This window comes from Alexandromys fortis, unplaced genomic scaffold, assembly GCF_014885135.2.
Source record: "Alexandromys fortis isolate MF-2015 unplaced genomic scaffold, M_Fortis_MF-2015_v1.1 scaffold_72, whole genome shotgun sequence".
NCBI classification, from domain to species: Eukaryota; Metazoa; Chordata; class Mammalia; order Rodentia; family Cricetidae; genus Alexandromys; species Alexandromys fortis.
The window spans coordinates 4,700,099-4,725,302 of record NW_026067969.1 but is presented as its reverse complement, the minus strand read 5'-3'; the positions used below and the strand labels follow the sequence as shown (position 1 = coordinate 4,725,302).

Below are 25,204 nucleotides of genomic sequence, written 5' to 3'. Positions count from 1 at the left end.
AGCTCAATAAAAATCAATTAAAAAAAAAACTTGGTTTCAGAAGAATTTCTGACCACACATGAAAAAAAAAACAAATTTATTGGCTTCCCAAAGGCCTCCCAAGCCCCTAAGGACTAAAACACCTTAATCTACTGAGGGAGGAATTCAAAGATATTCTCCTATTGTCATTTAAATTTTTTTAAACAATTTGTATGGGTATTTGCCTATATATGTACATGCACCGCGTGTATGCATGCATGATGATCATGGAGACCAGAAGATGGCGCTGTATTCCCTGGAACTGAAGTTACAGGAGATTGTGAACTGACACGAGGATGCTGGGAACCAAACCTGGGTCCTCTACAAGAGGAGCCAGTGCTCTTAACCCTTGAGCATCTCTCCAGCCTCCACGACTTTATTTTAAAATGTCAACATTTATAATATCTTAGAAACAATCTTTTAGCAATATTTATGATAAAATTTTGTTTTTCCTTATCAACTTAAACAGATACAAAACAAGAGTATATACTGTTTTTTACAGCTTCTTTCAAAGGGTATGCACAAAACCAGAGATCTAGGTAAGATGGGAAGATGTACCTGGATGCTCTTGGCTGCTATTAACAAAATAGGGAAGGAAAACAAGTTGGCTCCTTGCTTCAGATGACCACTTTATTTTTTTCTCTGTGTAACAACTCTGGATGTCCTGGAACTCGCTCTGTAGACCAGAATGACCTCAAACTCAGAGATCTGCCTGCGCCTGCCCCCTAAGTGCTGAGATTAAAGGCCTACACTTTTAGAAACAACAAGAAGTTATTGGGCTGGCAAGAGAGTTTTGACATGAAAGGATAAGACTTACAACCAAAAGTTCAAAAGCACCAATACACTGCAACCCCTAGTTGAGCTAGTTAAGCATCAAGCACACACTACCTAGCTGTCTGTCACTGGCTTCACTCACACTATCTGCCCACTAAAAATGTAGAGAGCATTGCTCTTCATCCTAAGAAGCCCTACAGCAGAAAGGCTTATGGCAGAGCTCTCACAGAACAGAGCAAGGAGCTGCCAGCCCCGAGCCCAGAAAAGGCGGTTGCACATGTTCCCGCACTCTCTGGAGAAACTGCTCACAATCACACTACCATTTGCTAAGCTCTGTCCTACCACTCTGCACGTGGTCTGACAAGCCCTCTTCAGACTTGTCACTGACACAAATCAGGGTTTTAGATAGGTCACCTTGAAAACCTAGTGTACATACCTGCACTTGAGCTAAGAAAGAACGGTTTCTATGGACAATCACAGCCAAGCTGCTGGAAGACTTAACCTTTATTTTGTAGCTGAGAAATTATTTCCATTTTTAAGAAAAAAAATCCATAATAGCTAACACTGGATATACTTGCAACTCCCTATAGCCCCCAGAGAGTGTACCTACCATCAGAGTCCTCAAATGTCCAAGGATAAAAAGGCTGTATTTGGCTCGTGTAATGGTGACATTCAATCTCTGCAAACTCGCCAGGAATCTAAGCAACAACAAGAAAGTTACTTCTGTATGCAAATGGAATCATATCCCTTCAGAGGGTGCAGGCAGTACTGGAAACAGCTTCTCCAGAACCCCTTCCTTCCTAGTTGGAGTGCTTCCTCACTATCTGCCCCGACTCAGGGTACCTGGCACAGAAGCCAATGCCATTAAAATATTGAGCAAACCCTTGGTGCTTTACTTCCAAGTTAAATATTAAAAGCTCCTATTTTGACTTGGGTAAAAATACTAGAAAGTTAACAATATAACGTAAAATTTAAAAAACTCCAAAAAGGGACTAGAAAAGGTCAGCCTAGCAGTTAAGAGCAGCTGCTGCTCTTCCAGAAGATTCAACTTCCATACTAAGCAACCACCCTACGCAAGTGCACACACACAAAACTAAACTAAAAACTACAGTTGAGTTAAATTTAAAGTAATAAACTATTGTGGAACTAGTATAGAAATACATGATATAGTAGTACAATGGGTATACTGATAATGGTGAAATTTTAAATTAAATCTCTAATTTGTTGTGGGTTTTGTGTGTGTGTGTGTGTGTGTGTGTGTGTGTGTGCTTTTCCCCCCAGGGTTTTTCTATATAGCCCTGGTTGTCCTAGAACTTGCTTTATAGACCAGGCTGGCCTCGAACTCAGAGAACCACCTGTCCCTGACTCCCAATGCTAGGATTAAAGGCATGTGCCACCTACACCCATCTCAAATCTTTAACTTCTTTATCTCATGAAACAAAAAATCATCTGGTGACTCAACAGCATACTTAACATCTTAAGTAAGTAAACTAAGAGTATTTATGATTGCACCATTAAAAAAACTGTAGCATGTACCATGTGACAATGACAATTATAGATCTCTGCAAAAAATACAATTAGAACATCAGTTTTACTGAACAAAAGACACACCCTATGAAAAAGGGTCAACATACAAAACACTAGGAAAAGCAGATCTTACAGATCATCTACTTCACAATTTAGATTTTCAAGATGTTGCCTAGGCTGTGTGTGCGCACACACACGCGAGCACATATAAACACCAGGTGTCTTCCTCAACTGCTCTCCATTTATTTTTTTAAAGATTTATTACATATACACGCAGACAGAATATTGTATACATAATAAATAAATATTATATATAACATTCTGCCTGCATGTATGCCCACATGCCAGAAGAGGGCGCCAGATCTCATTACAGATGGTTGTCAGCCACCATGTGGTTGCTGGGAATTGAACTCAGGACCTTTGGAAGAGCAGGCAATGCTCTTAACCACTGAGCCATCTCTCCAGCCCCTCCATTTATTTTTTTGAGACAACACCTCTCACTGAACCTGGGACTCATCACTTAGGCTAAGCACTATAAATAAAATAGTAACTCTGCTTTAAAAAAAAGAATGCTCTTTTCTGTTAAAAGAAGCACATTTTCGGGGCTGGAGAGATAGCTCAGTGGTTAAGAGCACTGACTGCTCTTCCAGAGGTCCTGAGTTCAATTCCCAGCAACCACATGGTGGCTCACAACCTTTTGTAATGAGGTCTGGTGCCCTCTTCTGGCCTGCAGACATACACACAGACAGAATATTGTATACATAATCAATAAATATTAAAAATAAGAAGCACATTTTCCTTAAATTGTACTAAGCTTTGTTAGCAGAATACTGTTTTCTTCAAAGAAACACATGATCTTTCCTATGAAAATAAGCATATCTTCTTTAAACTGTACTAAGCACTGTTAGTAGAATAATGAGTTTTCTTTAAAATAATACTTGCTCTTTTCTGTGGAAAGAAGCACGTTTTCTTTAAACTGTACTAAGCATTGTTAGAATAATAATGAGTTCCCAGATATGCCTATCTCTGGCCTGGGGATAGGGGGTTATATGTGTACCATCATGCATGGTTTTACATGGGTGCTGGACAGTCACAATCAAATTCTTATGCTTGTACAGTAATCACTTTACCAAAATGAACCATCTCCTGGGACAAACTATTATAAACAGTGATTCTCAACCTTCCTAATTCTGCAATTCTTTAGTACAGTTCCTCATGTGACCCTGACCATAAAATTTTCATTGCTACTTCATAACTGCATTTTGGTACTGTTATGATTTGTAATGTAAATATCAGATATGCTGGATATGCAACCTCTGTGAAAAGGTCATTTGACCCCCCCACCCACAGATTGAGAACACTGTTTTAAACAAAAGAAAATTAACAAAGCAAACGATAGGGTTCTCTAAGAGTAGTCACTGGTGGGTCTAGATGACAGAACTGATTCTCAACAAGTGACAAAGCAATGTGAGCTACTTACCCAATTGAGCCTTGCTCAGAACTTGCCCTGACACATGTAACAATTATACAGTCTTTCTGCCGGCCCTGGAAGGCATCCACTGTATCCACTTCTGCAGGCCTGTTTACAAAAGGCATGTGTTTACCAAAAAATGTAAAATTGTAAAATACACATACACAGTAGTATTTAAAACTCTTCACTGTGATGGCAGATGGTGGTGGCACAAGCCTTTAATCTCAGCACTTCGGGGCCAGAGACAGGCAGATCTGAGTTCGAGGCCAAATGGTCTACGAAGTGAGTTCCAGGACAGCCAGGGCTACACAGAGAAACCCTGTCTTGGGGAAAAGAGAAAATACATATACTGAGTTGTAAGGTTCATCGTATATTTGAGATAAGGATAGTCCTTTCAGACACACAACTTCTGAAGTCAGTACGTCATCCTTACTCCATTCTTCTCATAGCATCTCTGGAAACAATTCTTAGTGTTTATCAAGTCCATAAGAAACCACATATACAGGTTGAGAATCACTGTATACAATAGCTAGTCCCAGGAGAAGGTTCATTTTGGTAAACTAAGGCTATACATATTTATATGATGTTTTCTTAAGTCTTTTAGAGTCTTCTATGGTTTTATCAGCTTGATGACTTCTGTAAAGAGACAGCTGGTATCCTGGTAGAAAGAACCATTCTTCTTTGGGGAACTGCCGCCCAAGTCTTCTTATCCATAAACATCTCTCAGTGTTCTGGGTGTTTCAATTATTTCTTGTAACATACTTTGTAGTTTCCAGTGGATACATCTTATACTGTTTTGGTTTTATTTACTCCTATTTTATTACTTTTGGTGCCATTTTAAGTGGAATGTTTTCACTTCCTGTGCAGACTACTCACTGAAAAACAGACTATTATATATTGATCTTGTTTTCTACAAGTCTCTTGAACTTGTTTGCTTAACCCCCCAAGGGTTTCTTTGTGCAGCTTCATTAATGTATCTATAAATACAACCACGCTGAATTATTTATAAAACACTTGCTCTGGCTAGAACCTCTACTACAATGGACAACAGAATAAGAACAAGTATCTTTCATGGTCTACAGAAAGGACTGCTGAGCCATCAAGGGACAATGTTACCTATGTGGTTTTTTTTATAGATGCTTTTAATCAAGGTAAGAAATTTTCTCTGTAGCCCTAATAACCTTTTGAGTTATCAAAGATGATAGGTTCTGTTAAGAGCCTTTTCTGTTATCTATTGGTAGGACATACAGGTCACCTTCTCAATCTAATTGCTTGTCTGTTTTCTGAGACACAGTCTTCATTCTGTGACCCAGGCTGGCCTCAAGCTCATTATGATCATCCTGCCTTGGCCTCCCTAGATGGAGGCTCCAAGAGTGAGATGCCATATCCTGCTTCCTTCTCTTTTCCCATTAATATGCCAAGCCAACACTGCACTTTGGGATAATAAATTTCACTTGGTCATAATGTACAGTCCCTTTAATATATGCTGAATTCAGTCTGCTTTTTTGTTTAGCTTTCTCACATCTGCAATCATGAGTGCTTATCAACCCTGTGGTTCTTAAACACCTTCCTGGGCTTGGGCTCATAAAATGAATTACCAAGTGTTCTTGGAGCTGGCAATATCGCATAAGGCAGCTTGCCATCAAGCCTGATGACCTGAGTTTCATCCCAGAAGCAATTAATAAAGGCTGTCCTCTAACCATATGCACACCATTGCGTGCCAGCCCCCAACATAAACAGAATTTTAAAAAAAAAATTCGAAGTGTTTTGTGCTAAGTATTACTGGGCTTTCTGTTGTTGTTTTCAGATAGGGTATTTCCTATATAGCCCAGGCTGGTCTAAAACTAGATCCTCCGGCCTCAGACTCCCGAGTGCAAGGATTACAGGCACACAGCTGTGTTATTGCTAATTCTGGATTGCCAGCTGGTGGAACTCAGCAGACAGGTCTAATTCATTTCTCACCACTGGGAGGTTTTGATTACTAGTGCTACTTGCTATATATAGTCTCTTCAGATTTTTTTATTTTCTCTAAAGTCAAGTTTTTTTGTGTTTCTAGATTAAAAACTTAAAATGCTGTTTGGGTATTTTAAAAGATTTGTGTGTCTTTGAGAGTCAATGTGTATGTGAGTCAAGGCCACAGCAAAGTCCTAGGTGCCCTCCTCTATCACTGCCTATTCTTTCAAAGGGTTTTTCCCTCAACTTGAAGCTCATTCATTCAAGCTTTCTCAGACTAGAAGCCAGGAAACTCCAAAAGATCCTCCTGTCTGCCCGCTTATGAGCTTGGGTTACAGAGAAGTATACAGGACACTCAGCTTGTTGCCTAAATGCTGGGATCCGAACTCTGTTCATGATTGCATATAAAGTGCAATTTTAACCACTGAACCGTCTCTTCAGATTGTTTGGTGAGATAGGTCTTACGTAGTCCATATTATACTTGAACTCACTGTGTAGCAGAATGTGATCATCAGTGTTAACAGTCAACGTGGTGAAAGTTACAACAGCCTAAGCAATGGGTCGCAGCAGGTCTCTGGGGGATTATCTATGGATGGTATTAGTTGAGCTGGGAAGACCCACCCAGTGTGGGTGACACCATTCTCTACACAGGAGATCCCGGACTGTGTAAAAGTGAAAAAAATCGAGCTCATCACTAGCATGCATGCATTCACTGCTCTTCTTCTTCTGACTGGATGCTTCAGGGTCCTGCTGCCTTGACTCCCCCATCATGATGGGCTGTAATAAACTGTGAGGTGAAATAAACCCTTTAATGCTTTTGCCACAGTATTTTGTTACAGCAATGGGGAAAAGACTATGGCACCAAGGGTACCTTGACTGATCATTCTGCCTCTACCTTCCACATACTGGAATTACATGTTTCTTACCACACACCTGACACTGACTTCCAGATTTTAATCTTTAATTTTACTGTAGAGGTAAAGAGACAAAAGCACAATCTTAGCAGGTCCTGGTAATTCCAGCACTGTAATTCCAAGTACACAGGGGACTGAGGCAGGAGGATAGCAAGTTCAGTGACAACCTGGGAAACTTACAGACACAGTCACAAAATAAAGAGGACTGGGTAATATAGCTCAGAGATGCTTAGAGTTATTTGTCTAATATACAAGACCACAACTGAACCTCAGTACTGTTGAGAAAGAAAATTCAACTTTTATAAACACCAGAAAAATATGTAAAAATACGTCACCCTTTCTTGTCAAATTCTTTCTCCAAATCCTTCTGAATCATAGTCTTCTGAGCCTTGTAATGGGTTATTATGCCAATATTTCGGGAGGAAATATCTTTTCTTTTGTCTTTAATAAGTTTAATTATTTCCATCACCAACTTTATTTCTTGAACATTTATATATGAGCTAAGATAGAAAAAGAAGACAATGTATCAAATCTCATAGCAGTCTGCTCACTAGTTGTATTTAGCTTGATTCCCATTACTGTACATAGACAGGTCTTTTCCCTGTCAGGCAGCAGTGTCAATAGGATGTAACAGTAACTACTTATATATATATGAATAACTGTCCAATCCAGGAAGTGATTGTAAAAAAGGAATTTGTAATCAACTGAAGTATGAACCAATAACCACACAGCTGAAAACATGCCACCTAGAGAACAACATGGCCCCAGGATCGAATAGCATGAAAAGCCTTCTCATCTACCATTATCATCTTTGCTTGCTCTAGAACCTGTACTCCTGATCCAGACAAGTATATGTGTCCTTTCATTACTAAACTAGATCCAACCAACACCAGCATGGGCCATGTTATCCTGAGCCTTAAAGCGTAATTACTACTGACATGCTATCTGTTACACTGAAGACGTCAAAAAGGGAACGGCTCCCTCTCTTAGTCCTTGGTTTCTCTTCTGGTTACAATTCTATTCAGGTTCCTTGCGGCCTTCTGGTTCTATAACCTGCTTTGGTGCTCAGCTCTTCAACTGCAGCTCTACTTCTGAAGGTGCCACATAAACCTTTCAGTTGCAATTCCTGTAGCATTGCAATCCTACAGGAAAACACCTCTGTATTTTTCACTTCTTCAAAGAACTCAACATCCCATTTCCTATTCTGATCTTAGAATCTGCATTTTCATATTTCCCCATAGCAGGCAGTATTTAGCACGTGTTAATAAATATAATAGAATAACCTCTAGACTATTAATTCCTCCAGTCAAAGCAACCCTTGTCTCCTGTGATATATTTGCTACCTAGAAACAAATCACTCACTCCACTTTGCTGTCATAGGTACCCAACCCAAAACATTCCCACACAACTCAAAATACTTAAAATACAGTCCCACTAAGTCACTATCTACTCTTTTAATATTAGCCCATTCACACAGTTGCATTTGTGTTGTTGTTGTTTTTCAAGACAGGATTTCCCTGTGTAATAGTCCTAGCTGTCCTGGAACTAGCTTTTGTAGACCAGGCTGGCCTTGAACTCCCAGAGATTTGCCTGCCTCTGCTTCCCAAGTGCTGGGATTAAAGGCCCTGCACTTTAAAGGCCCACCATGGCCCGGCCACACAGCTACATCTTCTCACTGTACTTAACCCACCTGGAAAAGTCACTCAACTCAATGATTAGTTAATGCCTGTCTTCCAATGAGACCATAATCACCTTCATGTCACTGCTATGACCTTTCAAGGACTTACTGGTCACCTGAGAGTATTGCCCAATTAAACAGAAAAGGGGAAGTTATCAAAACTAAGAGTGAAAATGACTGTGCCCTGATACTAGAGAGGCATGTATGGGAAAGGCTTATAACCTAATAATTCTGAGGCCATTACTGAGAACGAAGAAGAGAAAAACATACTCATTATCCCGTCGTTCTGAACCATCTTCAACATCAAACACAAGGTAGGGCTGAAATGGCCACTCTGACGAACATCGAGCGGTTTCAGTGTTTCTACAGAAAAGCAACCAGAATCAGAAAATATGCTCTAAAGGACACTTTATCAATAATTTTTTTTTTTTCTGTGTAAGATAGAAAGAGGAAAAAGTTAAGGGATAAGAGGCCTTTCACAGATGCATAGCAGTGAAAAGTCTAAACTTGATTTTATTTCCATTCTGGCACCAAGAAAGGAGAGATACACAATTATGACTAGAGAAAAGCTCCTAACACAGTACATGAGATAAACAACCAGGGCTAGGGAAACATAGTGGAGCCTCCAGGGAAAGCAAACACAAAAACACAGATAAGAGCTAGGCTTCAATCCCCAGTAGCACCATATAAGACAGGCCATGAGGTTACTACTGATTATATCTGGGTTATATTAAATATGGGTGACTTCTGTCTCCTCTTTTTTTCTTTTTCAAGACAGGGTATGTAGACCAAGCTGGCCTCAAACTCAAGAGATCAACCTACCTCTGCCTCCTGACTGCTAGGATTAAAAGTGTGCACCACCATAGCCCTGCCACCTCTTTTATCAATCTGTATTTGATATAATCAATATAGCTTTTATAATTAGAGAAAAATCACTTCAAACTGATGATTTAAGCAGATTAGTACTCCCCACCCATCCAACAGGGTTTTATTCTGTAGTCTAGGCTGGCCTCTTAACTCTCAGCAATCTTCCTGCCTTAGTTTTCCAAGTAACAGGATCACCACCCATATCAGCTAACACAGCTAGCCTGATTTATGCTTTTATGCCAAGATTTCTTCACAGCAGCTAAATCTTCAAATAGGACAAGTCTATAAGCAATACAGGACACCCACCTATTTGTTTTCAAGTTTTTGTTATAAACATAATTAGAAGGGAAGAGACAAATGTCTGGATGCATCCTATACTGAATGGTAAGCTGTAAAACCGGCAGCCTGCCAATCTTGTTCTGTTTCACATAATCTTCAAGCAGCTTGCAGAATCGTGCCATCATTGACTGGTCGTACCCGTACTCCTGTGCTTTCTGAGAGGAAGAAAAGTATTTAAAAGTTTGTAACAAAAAAAAAAAAAAAACAAAACAAAAAAAAAACACAACAACAACAACATAAAAACCGCCCCGGGCAGTGGGCGCATCCTTTAATCCTAGCACTTGGGAGGCAGAGGCAGGTGGATCTCTGTGAGTTCAGAACCAGCCTGGTCTACAGAGTGAGCTCCAGGACAGCCAGGTCTACAGAGAAACCCTGACTCAAAAAACAGATACAAACAAACAATATCTGTCTTGACATTTCCCACAAAAAGAAATGTAGTAAGAAAATAGTACCTGAATCATGCTGGCACTCAAAATATAATACTGAAAAAGTGAATAAATGTACACACAAATGCTTGGCAGAATCTTCTAAATTACTAAATTCTCCATGGTAATTATCTCCAGAAAATAGTGGGTTTTAAAAAATCTAAGTGAGCCAGGAGTGGTGGCACACACCTTTAATCCCAGCACTTGGGAGGTAGGCAGATCTCTATGAGTTCCAGGCCAGCCTGGTTTTTAAAGCGAATTCCAGGACAGCTCTGGCTAGTACACAGGGAAGCCCTGGGGTGGTGGTGGTGGAGGGGGAACAAGTGCACAAACAAGTTGGCTCAGTGGGTAAGAGCACTTCTTATTCTTGCAAAAGGCTCAGTTTGATTCCCAGCACCCACATAGGAATTCATGCACAAAAAAAAAAAAAAAAAATAGTACTTTTAAAAAGATGTAAAAAATCAACTTTGCAATCATTCTTAAGTTTTTCTTCAGTAAGTTTATTTGTATAGTAACTTTGAAAAACACAAATAGTTGGATCTTATCATTCTTGATGTTTTTACCAAGTATCAAAACAAAAATGTTGAGGCCCTCAGTTATCCTTTCAGGAGTTTGTTAAAGCCTAGTATACCCGAGAGCTGCAGCAGCTCTGCCCACATGGCTGTGCACTCATGCTCCCACCTCATTAGGAAATCCACGGTCAAAAATGGCTGGCAACAACAAAACAGGCACAGCCCCTCCAGGCAGGGGAAGCCTCTGGCACTGCACTGTGACCTTTAGGGTTTCCTGTCTTTGAAACTAGAGCCCACACACTCAGAAGCACAGCTATGAACAAGGAGGACATTGTAGAGACGTTCACTCTCTTTGGAGACAAGGTCTCCCTGTGTGTCCCTGGCAGGCCTCAGCCAAGAACCTGCTTAGCCTGCTGAGTGCTAGGACTACAGCCATGCACAATCATGCCACAATTTTCTTATGAAACTTCAAATAACACTTCTCTTTTCTGCCATTTCCTAATTTTCCTTTCAATTTGAAACAGAACGATTCCCTCAAAACAAAAGCAGGCCCTCTACCATCAACAGAAACACTCACCATAGAAATGACGGTGGGAGGGAGCTGTTTGGGGTCTCCTACTAGGATAAGTTTGTTGCAGCGGTGGATAAGTGGAGTAAGTGTTTCAACTTCACAAGACTGCCCAGCCTTGGCAAGAAAGTACAAAAGGAGAAACAGCCTTAATTAAGTTCTAACACCCATAAAAGTAAAAATTCCTCCATCAGTACAGCTAAACCTTTTTTCAAATTATGTAGGATCTCATATATATTGGGCAAGTGCTTTGCTATTGAGTTATATCCAATCTCCTCTACACCAAGTATAAAAAATAAGCATTTAAAAAAAAACTTTTCAAGGTATATTATATTTGTGTGAAAATATCTTTATGTAAGACATCTTACTATGTACAATGAAGATATAGCAATGAAAAAACACATACATATAAAAGATTTCATTATAAAACAAAAATTATCTAATCACAGCTTTGAAACAGTGTAACAAGTATTTTGAAATCAACCACCATGGCTACTGTGGTTGCTTGCTACCAGCAAGAAGGCTGTGCACATCCTAAGTTCATGCTGCATTCCTGCTGAGCTAGACTAGGAAAAGCTGTTTTACAATGTTATCTCTGAAATTTAGATATTATTTAACACACGACTATCTTTTCCCCATCTTTCTAATTCAATAAAATTGCCTTCAATTATTTCATCATTTCCACTTTTTCTTCTTCATTGTCTCACACATAATTAACATATCTACAACAAGGTATGGGAACTCCCAGACTAATTCTTTCTATCTAATGATCTAGTTCTTCTGTCTTCTGACTTTTCAATTTTGCCTATAACAGTAAGTACCCAATCAAAGTTCAACAAATGGACAAGAAATAAAAGATATCAATAGAAAATGCGGCAGCCAAAGCTGTACAAAATCATAAATACTTCAAAAGTGGCAGAGAAACTGCAGCAGTTCAACAGGATAGTGCTGGAGACAATCCCACCCAGAAGATGTGACTCCTCCCTTTGGAGCAGGCTGTCAGCACCATGTTTCACTGTATAAGAACATGTGCACATCCACTAAGAGTTGGGGGAGTAGAGTCTCCTAACTTGCAATGCTGGTGGTTCACTCTCTAGCACAGTGGCAGAGAAGTGACCACTTGATAAAAACCTGCTCTTTATGGGGAGAGAAATGGGGGAGGGGGAGAGGAGTGGTAGGAGGGGGAGGGAAATGGGAGGCGGAGAGGAGGCCGAAATTTTTTCAATAAAAAAATAAATAAATAAAACCCCTGCTCTTTATCCACACTTCAGCACCCACAATTCACCCATAATGTTTCTTCACAGTAGTAGTCACACTCACATGTTTGAGAGCCACTGACCTCATCAACAATGACGCAACTAAAGGGGACACCCCCTTGCCCTCGAAAAGCAGACTCAAGCAGCAAACCACCACTTGTGCTCAATGTGCAGCAGATGACATGAGACTCCAAGATGATGGTATTCTGTGTTTTCTGTGGACGTCCCTGAACCTAGAACAACAAAAGGTAACCATATTTAGTTATATACAAATCCTGCAGGTCCTATTTTTACTATTAAATATCTACCTTTTTCTTCATGTGACATAAAATATTCAATAAAAAGGGAAGCCTGGGCTCCGGGAAACAGGAGCAATCCCTCTGCACGAATTCACTGTAGACTTCAAGGCAATGGATGTTGAGTTTTAGGAGAAGTGGCAATCTGGATTCAGTGCTAAAGCATTTGCCAGATTTCTCTTCTCTTAGCCATCACATAGTAAGTCTTCCCCCAAACATACTTAATCTAATGGTCTAAAGAAGACATGAAATAAGAAAATTAAAGCTTACGATACCCATGAACAAGGCACTTTACCCATAAGTGTGAAATACTAATTTAGAAACCATTTACATTGTTAAAGAAACTTCAACTGTTTATCTGATCAAAAAAGAAAAAAAACATACCCTTAAGATGTAGAATGTCCTTCTGTATATGTGTTTGGTTTATTGGTAGATGAATAAAGTTGTTTTGGCCAATGGCTAAGCAGAGCAGAGCCAGGTGAGAAAGCCGAAGAGATATATAAGAGAGAAAGTAGGAAGAGTTGAAGAGTCGCCATGTAGCCACCAAATCAGAAAGGTGCCAGAAAATTACTGGTCAACTGCAGGCTCGTGGTAATACAGAGATTAACAGAAATTGAATTAATTTAAGATGTAAGAGCTAGCTAGGAATACACCTGAATCACTGGCCAAAGAGTATTGAAGCTAATAGTTTCTTTTTTTTTAATATTTATTTATTTAGTATGTATACAATATTTTGTCTGTGTGTATGCCTGCAGGCCAGAAGAGGGCACCAGACCTCATTACAGATGGTTGTGAGCCACCATGTGGTTGCTGGGAATTGAACTCAGGACCTTTGGAAGAGCAGGCAATGCTCTTAACCTCTGAGCCATCTCTCTAGCCCGAAGCTAATAGTTTCTGTGTGGCTATTCAGGTCTGAGCAGCCAGAAAACAAAAGTGCAGTCTCTGTCTACAAATGGTGTCCAAATGTTTGGCAAGGATCTCCACATAAAGCCTGAGAAAACTTCAAAATTAAAAGGATTCTAAACAGACAAGATCAGAGTTAAGCACAGCTTTTTGGTAACCATCTTTTTCAGGGTGGGCTCTGTTTGTTGGCTTTGAGCAGAGGTGCAGTTCCTTTAAGTAAGGCTTCCTAACTCAGCATTAGCAGCAAAACCCTCACAGCTCTTTTAAGAGGCTCTGCCACCAAACATTTAAATGGTGTTTATGAGCAGTCAAAATTGGGCTTCTTTTTGGTGGAATGAACATAGCAACTCCACATAGTGAAAATAAATGTGGTTCCCACCAATACCTCTGCCATGAAGCTAGACTCTCAAAAACCTAAGGAATGGGGTGGAGCCAGTTGCCAAAACAGCAGCTTTAATCCTAGCCATATTGTTTAACAGATGAAAGATTTGTGTGGTCAGAAAAAGAAATATACAGTAAAGATAGATTCCGATCAAAAAAGCAAAAAATAAAACAAAACAAAAACCCTCTATAAATGTTTACAGTGTGCTTAAAAATATATGTAGGTATGGGAGAGAAAAGAAAAAAATCCTTAAAAAGAAACAAAAGGCCAGGAAGTAGTGGCAAACTTTAATCCCAGCATTCAGGAGGCAGAGACAGGTAGATCTCTGTTGAGTCCAAGGCCAGCCTGATTTACAAGAGCTAGTTTCAGGACAGCTAGGACTGTTATACAGAGAAATCCTGTCTCGAAAAACCAAAAAAAAAAAAAAAAAGAGAGAGAGACAGAGAAAAAATATAATACGTCACATAAATATGGAAAATACACAAAGAATCTGGATTATTTATACCATTGTGTTGTCTTTGGATTTTTTTGACTGTTATGAGCAAATAGCTGCCGAGAGACGTCTGATTATAAAGGCTGCTAGATTAGCCAACCTGTATGTTTTTAAAATATCTTTTTAAAATATTTATTTATTTATTTATTTATTATGTATACAATATTCTGTCTGTGTGTATGCCTGCGGGCCAGAAGAGGGTACCAGACCCCATTACAGATGGTTGTGAGCCACCATGTGGTTGCTGGGAATTGAACTCAGGACCTTTGGAAGAGCAGGCAATGCTCTTAACCTCTGAGCCATCTCTCCAGCCCCTTTTAAAATATCTTGACTTCAAAATTTAAGTCAAAAAAAATATGTTACTTTGAGAAAGAGATTCTGCTTTTTTTTCCACATGAAATGAGAGGCTGTGGATTCATTCTGGGGTAAGAATCAAGTTTGATCAAGAAAGACCCCCTGAAAAATCTCCAATAGAAGGAGATGTCCCTGATGATCCAACGTCTCTGCTGTAGTTTTCTTTGAGTTCTACATCCAGAACAGCTACAAGGCAAGTGGTTGAGGTGATCCAACCATACAGAATACTCCAGTCAGGACCTGACCATAATCCTAAATTTTCTCAGGGTCCCCCAAAGATTACTAGTGTCCCAATCGGCAGGAAGTAGCCTAGAAAACTATATCCACATTTACTCAAAAATAAATTATGTTATTTATCATTGTTTAGTGAGTTTCGGCACAAATTGTTATTGGTCATTAAAAAAAAAGTATAAACAAAAGCTGGGCGGTGGTGGCACGTCTTTAATCCCATCACTTGGGAAGCAGAGGCAAGGTGATCTCTGTGAGTTTGAGGCCAACTTAGTCTACAAGAGCTACAGGACAGGCTCCAGAGCCACAGAAACTCTGTCTCAAAATAAACAAACACACGAATGAATGAATAAACAAACAAACAAATAAATAAATGGGGTAAAAGGGGGGCAGGATATCAAAATAAGATAAAAAGATTACCAAATCTGCTTTAATAAAAAAAAGCTATTAATCTCAGGATATTTTACATTAGTATGGATTTTAGTTTATTAATATAAATTTAAGGTACATTTTGTTATGCTGTATGTATATTTCTACTCTTGTTTAGGGTATTGTGTTTATGCAGTTCATTTCAAAATGCAATATATAAGAAATACACATTAATAGTCATCTATAATAACAAAATTAGCCATGTTAGGTATGTTTTCAAAGTCATACAGACAGATATATTTCTGATAGATGGGAAATGTTCAAACACTTCAAAGACCTACAGAATACAGCATTTAAAATGTTTTAAGAACTTAGACTCTTCTTGACAGTGAGACATGCCTGCTCCTGGCAGCACCAATTACTTCAAAGAGGATGATGGACAGCAAAGAAACTTCATATGGAGTTTTTTACTTTATGGCAAAAAACTAGCCATGTGAGCAGAGAAACTGCCCTTGCCTCAATTGCTGACAGTTAACTGTCCAAACTGGACCAGCAGGAAATAAGAAAGACAACTGATGAACTTTCCAAAGACAAGGTAGGCAGCCGTTCAAGTTTCTTGTATGCACCTATAGGCTGAAGATGGATGCCCAATGTTACAAAAGAATTTGGGTGACTATTAGGCAGTAAGATGACTCTGTCATTTCTAGAACTTTGGAAGTTGTTTACAATGAACTTATTGTTTACTCGGGTAATATAACCTTCTGGGGTCTTTGATGGAGTTGAAGACTAGATAGTTATAATTACAGTTTTCCTTACTTATGATAAAAGATAAATTATATATAAAACTTTAGACTCACAAAAATAGGACAGATAAGAATATTTTCCTCAATTTGCCAAATGTAAATGGACTAAAGATTGTAACTATAATTCTTGCTTGATAACAGTTTTGTATTTGTAATTTTATTATGTTCAAGTTAAAACTTTCCTTTTTAATTAGACAGAAAAGAGAAGATGTGGAATGTCCTTCTGTACATGTGTTGCTTTTATTGGTAGATGAATAAAGCTGTTTCAGCCAAAGGCTAAGCAGAGTAAAGCCAAGCAGAAATCCTAAGAGAGATAATGAGAGAATAGAAGGAGTCAAAGAGATACCATGTAGCCATGGAAGGAGAAAGGTGCCAGAACATTACCAGTAAGCCACAGCCGCATGGCGATACATAGATTAATAGAAACAGGCTAATTTAAGATGTAAGAGCTAGCTAGGAATACACCTAAGCCATTAGCCAGTTTCTGTGTGATTATTTGGGTTTGGGCGGCCAGGAAACTAAAGTGCAGCCTCTGTCTTCACCCTTAAAGTGTCCTATTGAAACTGATTTCTTTAGAGCTGCATTCTGATTGTCCAGACACAAATCTGACTCAGCCTACCTTCAATTAGTCTAATAAGAATCTGATAGTCAGCAGTGGTAGCCCATGCTTTTATAGTCCCAGTACTTGGGAGGCAGAGGCAGGTGCATCTCTATGTGAGTTCGAGGTCAGCCTGCTCTATAGAACAAGTTCCTGGACAACCAGGGCTACACTGAGAAAATCTGTCTCAAAAAAACAACAAACAAACAAACAACAAAAAAAAAAACAAATACAAACCCAAACAAACCTCAGCCCTTAAATCCTCTAAACTGTTTCATTAAAAAAATAAAACACTGCAGGTAAATTACCTCTTTAATTTTTGAAGCAAGTTCCTGCCTTTCTTTTGAAACTTTGACAATGTGTCCATCTAATTCTTGCCTCTGAAAACAAATTAGAACGTTACCATGAAAACCAAGCACTTAAGCAGACAATTCACATGAGAGTGGAAAACAACGCGTGAATTCACTAAAAGAGTGCTCTCTTCCCTACCAATCAACTCTTAACACTTCTCTGTACAGTTAAGAGACAGAGTTATGTCTCTTGTGCTCCATGATTGCTGTCTGCCTAGTATCTCCAACTCTGGAGCATCATTCATGTCTAAGGCACTTCACACACACTCAACAATCCTGCCACAGTGAGAATACAGGCATGGGAAATCATGGCACCCTTCCCCTAAATAAAAGCAGGGATTAGATTTGCTTGGCAACCAGAGACTAATCAAAGTATATTCTTAGAACAGACACATGACATTTTAAGTCGGTGTGGTGGTACCCAGAAATTCTGGCACTTGTCCTCTCATGGAAAAGAAATGGCTGACATACAGAGAAAAGAAAATCAAAAGGTGGAAAAAAATGTTAACAGCTTAAGTTCTTGATCCAACCATACTGAAAGCTAAGTAACCCTAAACTTCGAGTATATGAGCCATCAAATTCTTTTTTCTCAACATAATTAGGAATGTTGGTTATTCTTATTTATGCGCACAGTTGTTTTGCCTGCATGTATGTTTGTAACACGAGCATGCCAATAGTCTGAGGAAACCAAAAGAGGGCATCAGGTCATCTGGAACTGGAATTACAATTGATTTTGAACTGCCATGTGGGTGCTGGGAATCAAACCTGGGTCCTCTGGAAAAGCAATCAGTGCTCTTAATCATTTAGCCATCTCTCCCGGTCCCTAGGTTTAACTCACCAACTGAAGAATGCCTAATGATGAAAATAAGTCATCTACTTTTGTAAATAAATCTTTACTGCAAAACAAACTGCAACTGTTTGTTTACACTGATCTGATGAGGTTTTAGAGCCACAATCAAGCTGAGAAGTTGTCACAGACACGTTGTCTATAAAACATACAGTATTTACTTCACAAAAGAGCGTGCTAACCCTGACATTAAGCACACTACTTCAGCATAGTTCATGGACTCACGCCATATTTCAGTAAGAACATCACACACCCATTGCCTAGCTCAAGTCTAAGCCACTTTTGCAAGGCCCAAGTGAGGAAGTATCCATACCTGCATCTCCCGCCCACCTCGACACAGAGCTCGCTGACGAGAAAGTTCATCGAGTTGACCATCTAGAAACTCTTTTCTTCTCAGCATTTCTTGAATATGAGAAGGCAAGTCTTTTTCTAAATTTTAAAATCACATGTTAATTTTAACAAATTCACAAATACACACAAATGCAATGTGAAGGAAAACTCCTTTTCAAAGCTAGATTAGTTTTGGCATCTCCAAAATACCACTATTGCCCCCTAACCTTTACCTTGCCATACAAAAGGAAGTGGAACACCAAAGAACAAGACAGTACTTACTCATTCTGTGGTTGACTTGGCTGTCCAAACTAAATTTTAGGACCTCCGTGTTAATAGACTTTTCTGGACCCAGTCGTACTAAATTTATATCTCCACAATTTCCTGTTGATAAAACCACACAAAATTTAGCCAGGTCGTGGTGGCACACACCTTTAATCCCAGCACTTGGGAGGCAGAGGCAGACAGATCTCTGAGTTCAAAGTCAGATTGTTCTACAGAGAGTTTTGGACAATAAGGATGGGGGCGGGAGGAGAGGTGGGGGCAAATTATTATTAAGGACACTGCTAATAAATCCCATCTCCATATTAATCAGAGAGTTATAGCATGAACTATAACTGCATGCCAGAAGCTATACTAAAGACCTGTCACACAGTCTTTCAGATATTCTGGATGGTAACGCTATAAGGTACTTACCACTTCAGTCAATACAAGATAGGAAGGTCACATGGATATTGCATGCAGAATTCACACTGTTATGTTGATGTTTCTCAAATTACTCTCTATAAGTGTTCCATGAAGAACACTTGAGGAATGAAAAATTCAGATGCTGGGATTAAAGGTACCACCACACTTAGCTCAAAGTTTTCTTAACCACTTATATTACTATGTATTTTAATTCAAATAAGAACCCACCACCTGCCCCAAACACTCAGAATCAAGGTGTTTGTTTTGAGACAAAGTCTTGTATATAGTCCTGGCAGGCCTGGAACTATGTAGACCAGACTGGCCTTGAACTTCTAGCAATCCTCCTGCCTGTGTATCCCAAGATTGGGTTATAGGCATATGAACTACACTTGGCCCAAATTTTCAAACTACAAATATATGGTGAAGAAATGGCATTTTTATACAGTTGCCTATAATACAATTTTTTGTTGTTGTTGTTTTTTTTTCGAGACAGGGTTTCTCTGTAGCTTTGGAGCCTGTCCTGGAACTAGCTCTTGTAGACCAAGCTGGCCTCGAACTCCAGCCTGGTCTACAAGAGCTAGTTCCAGGACAGGTCCCAAAGCTACAGAGAAACGCTGTCTAGAAAAATCAAAAAACAAGCAAGCAAACAAAACAAAACAAAAACCCTTATTTCTAGCTGGACGATAGTGGTACACGCCTTTAATCCTAGCATTTGGGAGGCAAAGGCAGGTGAATCTCTGAATTCGAGGCCAGCCTGGTCTATAAAGCGAGTTCAGAAGAGGCTCTTCCCTTGGAAAATATGAATTAGCAAAGCTCACTTAAAACTGAGAAGCTGAGTGAACCAGACCCTTGAAAACATTTAACAATTTATGAAAACTTTATTATCAACAAACAAAATGAATATATAACAAAATGAATCAACACCAAAAATAAACCAAGATAATTAACAAACTGTATAAAATAATCTGTCTTATGACAAAAAAGGAATTATGGGTTGTTCTCATTTATGAGCACAAACTTCAAAGTTCTAAAAACAATCAAGCATTGTATCACAGATTAATGACGTTTACAAGCTGATACTATTATAATTTACCACAGGCACAGGGAGAAAAAAAGACTCTATCATATCAACAAAATATAAAAGCATAAATTGATAGTTTATTATTCACTGATAAAACTTTAGGCTGTTGGGGCTGGAGAGATGGCTCAGTGGTTAAGAGCATTGCCTGCTCTTCCAAAGGTCCTGAGTTCAATTCCCAGCAACCACATGGTGGCTCACAACCATCTGTAATGAGGTCTGGTGCCCTCTTCTGGCCTTCAGGCATACACGCAGAAAGAATATTGTATACATAATAAATAAATAAATAAATAAATAAATAAATAAATAAATAAATAAATAAATAAATAAATAAATATTAAAAGAATTTAGGCTGTTAATTTCTAACTTTCCCACAGCGACTAAGCTGCACTTGAACAGACGTCAGTGTAGGCATCTACTGTGGGTGAACGCTCTTCCCACGTGCTATTCCACCGTTTGAAAAGCTCACCAAGCACAGCATTGGCAGCCATGCCTCTTGGCTACACATGCAGCTCTCTTGGACAGTGCTATTCAACTATAGCTTGAGAGCCAGTCAGTGGATGGCAGGGTCAGCTTAGAGTACCAGAATTGATGTTACTTCAGTAAGAACAGAAGTACAGAAGGATGCGGTCTACCCTCACAACCATTAACAAATACATGGCAAAAAGGAAAGAGTTTGACTATAAACTGGCAATGTAATAACTTCTAGAGGAAATGAACCCTGTATTAGGTACACATATGCAAAGAAAGGACAAACATGTCATCTCTCAGACATGCCCATGTAATTTGCAGTGAAAGGGAGTACACAGAGATGATATTATATAGTATCTAGGAACACTCCTGAACAGACAGCTCATTTGTTCCCTTTGTCATTTTACCTTTCCTCATTCTCGGGGATGGGATTTGAGGTGTAGCAGCTATCCCTCACCAAGAGGTACACTAACAAATGGGGGTCACAACACAGTAAGGCACCAGGACAGAAGAATATGGTTCACTGCAGACTCTGCACAACAGGAACTAGTGCCCATACTAATCGGTCCCCTAAGCTTTTTGAACTGGAACCAAATGTCTATCATGCTTAAGCTAGCCCATGTGCAGTTTCTGTTACTTGCAACTGACTCTGATATTAACTGATAAAAGGCAGTGTCAGATATTAAGGAAAATAAAGACGAAAAGAAAAAACTAAGCAAGAGTATCATACCCATAGGATTCTTCTTGTCTTTACATTTTTCTTTGAATTCAAGGATGATTTTTTTCATAAGTTCATCAACAGCTGCATTGGAAGGTGCACACACGAGGACTCGGTTTTGCTTGATTTTGGCATTGAAGTTTTCATCTGAGTGGCCCTTTCTCTGGCTCTACAATTTGTCATACAGCAGACAAACAACAATAAGCTCTAGTCTTGGGATTCAAATCTTTGTCTGCTTGCAAATTCTCACAATGGTTAAAGCAAGCATCTATTCCTCCCACAATATGAAAGGTACTGTGGTATGGGATGCAGGGGCACATTGCACAGCACTTATGAGGACATCCAAGACCCTGGACTTCAATCCCAGTACCAGAGAAACAAACAAACAAAAGCAAGTTGAAGCCAGGTAGTGGTGGAGCATGCCTTTAATCCCAGCACTCGGGAGGCAGAGGTAGGAGAAGGAGTTTGAGGCTGGCCTGGCCTACAAAGCAAGTTCCAAAACAGTCAGGGATGTTATACAGAGAAACCCTGTCAAGAAGCAACAAAAAACAAGACTTTACTGGCATAAAGTTTATCACAACTGTTTGGATGCTCTATGCCTTACTTTTATTTATTTCACCATTATATAATAGTCAATCCAACCAACATTTAGCTCAAGAATACATTCAAAAGGCTGGAGAGAAGGCTCAGCAGTAAAAGAGCACTGACTGCTCTTCCAGAGGTTTCAGGTTCGATTCCCAGCACCCAAATCATGGCCCACAAGTTCCAGAAGAATCAGATATCTTCTGATCTCTGTAAGCACTGCATACAAGCTATATAGACATACATATGGGCAAAACATACATACACACAAAATTAAAAACAGTAATAATAATAATAAAGCTTTTCAAATACACAAATAAAAGGGAAGGGCACTTTAATACTCACGTGCCTCTTAATTCAGGTCAAGCCAAGTACAGGCTAACAGTGTCACACCTACCTCTGTCAATAAGCGGTACAAGAGACCAACAATGGTTTTTGATTTTCCTGTTCCAGGTGGTCCATGAATCAAACAGATTTTGGCAACAGATGGTGAGTGTTTCACCATTGCATATGCAGTTTCTATGGCTTTCTTTTGATCTTCATTGAAGTCTTTTAGGTAGTTAATCTATAGAGAAGATGTGTAGTGAGTTCTTTCTGTGATGACACATGGGAGAAGTAATGAACAGCATTCATTCAACTTTCTTCCTCCATGGCAAACAAAACAAGTGTCTAAGTAACTGACCTAATGATTTCACAACTAGAGGAAATCTAATCAGTTATTAATTACTAATTAATATCTACAGGCTTCAGCCCACTTATACAAATATGACAATAAATTTTTTACATAAGCTTTTCTTTTGGAATTATTCTAATTATTTCCCTTTAGTCAATTTTCTGCTTACACAGTGAAGGATTCTAGGAATATGTCTTTCCTAATACAATGTCACACACTGAAAAATAGTTTTCATAGCAAACTACATTGAAGCTTCAGTTTTACTTTCGATTTGGATAGCCAATACTCCTGACCTCTCTAACTCATTAAACTAAGATTCTAAGGTGCAAAAATGAATGGATAATGACCACAAAAGCCTAAGTATGCAACATATAAAAGTTGCATATAAAATGAGGGTTTAGAAATACTTGTTTCCCTTTATATGTCCTTTCTCATTTTCTAAACTATATATATAATTTTTACAGTGAAAACTACAGGTTCATCCCTTCATTTACAACAATCCCATGGTTTTCCACCAATATTCAAATGCAAAACTCCCGCCACAAAACCTGTGAACAATTGCTGAATGGTGCACACCCAGTAAACACTGAAGCAGATGCTAAAGAACAGTTGAATGGTGGGGTTTTTTCTTTTCTTGGTTTTTTGGAGACAGGGTTTCTCTGTGTAGCCCTGACAGTTCTGAAACTTGCTCTGTTGGCCAGGCTGTCCTCGAACTCAGATCTACATGCTTCTGTCTCCTATGTGCTGGGATTAAAGGCATTTGCCAAAACCAACCAGCAGAATGATGCTCTTTCGACACACCCTCTTTACTGTCTTATACTTAGCCAGACATAAGCTAACCCACTTGTACACCTTGCAAAACTGAAGGGAACTAAACACCACTGTGCACAAGCATACAGGACCATTCAACAGCTAAAACTATCCTGTTAAAAGTTCTCTCACTTTCCCTAGCACCATTCAAATAAGCACTCACAATTCTTTCAGATGTTGTCGTTAATAGGTCTTTGGTACAGAAGTCCATGGGGTTTGGATTTAGAACAGCTCTGGCCAACTGGTTCCGACCACTCAACAAAGACATGGCTTTCAATTTCCTCTGTGTGGTTACTAGAGAACTGATTACAAGACATTTTGTAAGTTCCTGTAGTCTGACTGCCAAGTTATCTTGTGTCTGGATGCACAAGGAACACTCAGTTTTTCCACTGTTCACTATAATCAAAGAGGAGAAAAGCCATCAGGGAGAAAAGGTTAGTCACATGTGTTTAGAACTTGTATTTTATATGATGTACTTAAATAAGCCACTTATACTTGCTAAACATAAAATTATTCTCATTTATTTTATGCAGGAGTTGGTCTTGGGTTTTGTGGAGTGAGTTTTACACTTGAACGGTTGATAGAGAACTGTAGGAGATTGTTGCAAATGAAATGAACCTGTAGTTTTCACTTAAAAAAAAATATTCCTGTCCTTCAAAGAAAAATGTCAAATAAATATGTCAGACAGTAGTGACTGCTTATGGAGAAGCAGAGATGGGATGAGAATGGAATGGGGGTACAGAGGTGGACAAGCCGGCCAGTGTCTTCCTGACAAAATGATACTGAGCAGAGATGTGAAATAAAGATTTTGAAAGCTTTATTCCTTTGAGGAAAAGAGAGCTACAAGCAAAGATTCACCAAGCACAGAAAATAGGAGGTAGAAGTGTGCTGGGAGTAACTCAAATATAGGGAGGCAGAACCAGTACAGCTGGAAGGAAAAGTAGGAAGGCATGTATTACAAGATAAAGAGCAAAATGGAGTGTATTTTTGTAGAGTTCTGGGTAACAATAATGACTCAGAATGCTATTCACTTAGGTAGGAAGACCTATGTTAAATAGTCTCTGTATAGATAACAGGCTCTGCCTCATCCATTAAAAAATAGTAACTTCCCAACTGTGTGTGGTGGCACACGACTTTAATCCCAGCCCTTGAGTCAAGAGGATCTGAGTTTGAGGCTAGCCTGGTTGACAAAGGTTTTTCCACAGAGAAATGCTATTTTGAAAAACTAAAACTAGGGAAAAAAATTCACTTCTTACTACAAACCAAGAATTAAGAGCTAGATACTGGGAGTAGTGGTGCACACCTTTAATCCCAGCACTCGGGAGAGACAAGGCAGGCAGATCTGAGTTCCAGGACTGCCAATGGCTACATAGAGAAACCCTGACTCAAAAAAAAAAAAAAAAAAAAAAAAAAAGAATAAAGTGCTATGGGAAAAGTGACAGATGTGATGATGGCTGGATGTGGGGTAAAATGGACATAAACAATCAGTCAACCTGCAATGAAGAAGTAGCTGTGAAAGACACAAAGGACCAGAAACGAACACAAGGATTTAAACTATAGCTTTTCAAATACAGAGATTCAACAATTTTGAACTAAAAGGATTTCAGGAAAAGAAATAATTGTAAATTTGATGATTATAAATTTGGCAAATGTTAATCATTTTCAAGAGCCAAAAGCAAAAATTAAGTCACATAACTCTGCTGAAAATCTTCCACACAAAGAATCAGGATAAGGCACCCAGGAGCTCAAGGCCAGCCTAGTCTACAAAGTGCATTCCAAGACAGCTGGGGTTGCACAGAAAAACATGGTCTTGAAAAAACAAAGAATCGAGCTAAGCTTGGCATATCAGTTAGAATGCAGCTTGGTGGGACAGTCTCAGGAGGATCAATGCAACTTTGAAAACATGATAAAATAAGGCTGAATAATCCGG

The 25,204-nt window shown here is 39.1% G+C and overlaps 1 protein-coding gene across 5 annotated transcripts in view; it reads right to left on the bottom strand.

Moving 5' to 3' along the window:
• The window catches only part of Setx (senataxin), a 60,212-nt gene that overhangs the window by 3,767 nt on the left and 31,241 nt on the right, over positions 1 to 25,204 (bottom strand). For 3 of the 5 annotated variants that reach the window (XM_050154920.1, XM_050154919.1, XM_050154922.1), the window contains 13 exons: positions 23,438 to 23,670; positions 22,189 to 22,356; positions 21,222 to 21,378; positions 18,538 to 18,639; positions 18,239 to 18,354; positions 17,037 to 17,108; positions 12,386 to 12,535; positions 11,056 to 11,163; positions 9,509 to 9,696; positions 8,606 to 8,698; positions 6,993 to 7,157; positions 3,800 to 3,898; positions 1,403 to 1,490 (listed from right to left, as the gene is read on the bottom strand). In XM_050154920.1, the coding sequence (XP_050010877.1) occupies positions 1,403 to 1,490; positions 3,800 to 3,898; positions 6,993 to 7,157; positions 8,606 to 8,698; positions 9,509 to 9,696; positions 11,056 to 11,163; positions 12,386 to 12,535; positions 17,037 to 17,108; positions 18,239 to 18,354; positions 18,538 to 18,639; positions 21,222 to 21,378; positions 22,189 to 22,356; positions 23,438 to 23,670 (1,739 nt within the window). The remainder of the gene's footprint in view (positions 1 to 1,402; positions 1,491 to 3,799; positions 3,899 to 6,992; positions 7,158 to 8,605; positions 8,699 to 9,508; positions 9,697 to 11,055; positions 11,164 to 12,385; positions 12,536 to 17,036; positions 17,109 to 18,238; positions 18,355 to 18,537; positions 18,640 to 21,221; positions 21,379 to 22,188; positions 22,357 to 23,437; positions 23,671 to 25,204) is intronic. The other 2 variants (XM_050154923.1, XM_050154921.1) reach the window with 2 other exon arrangements.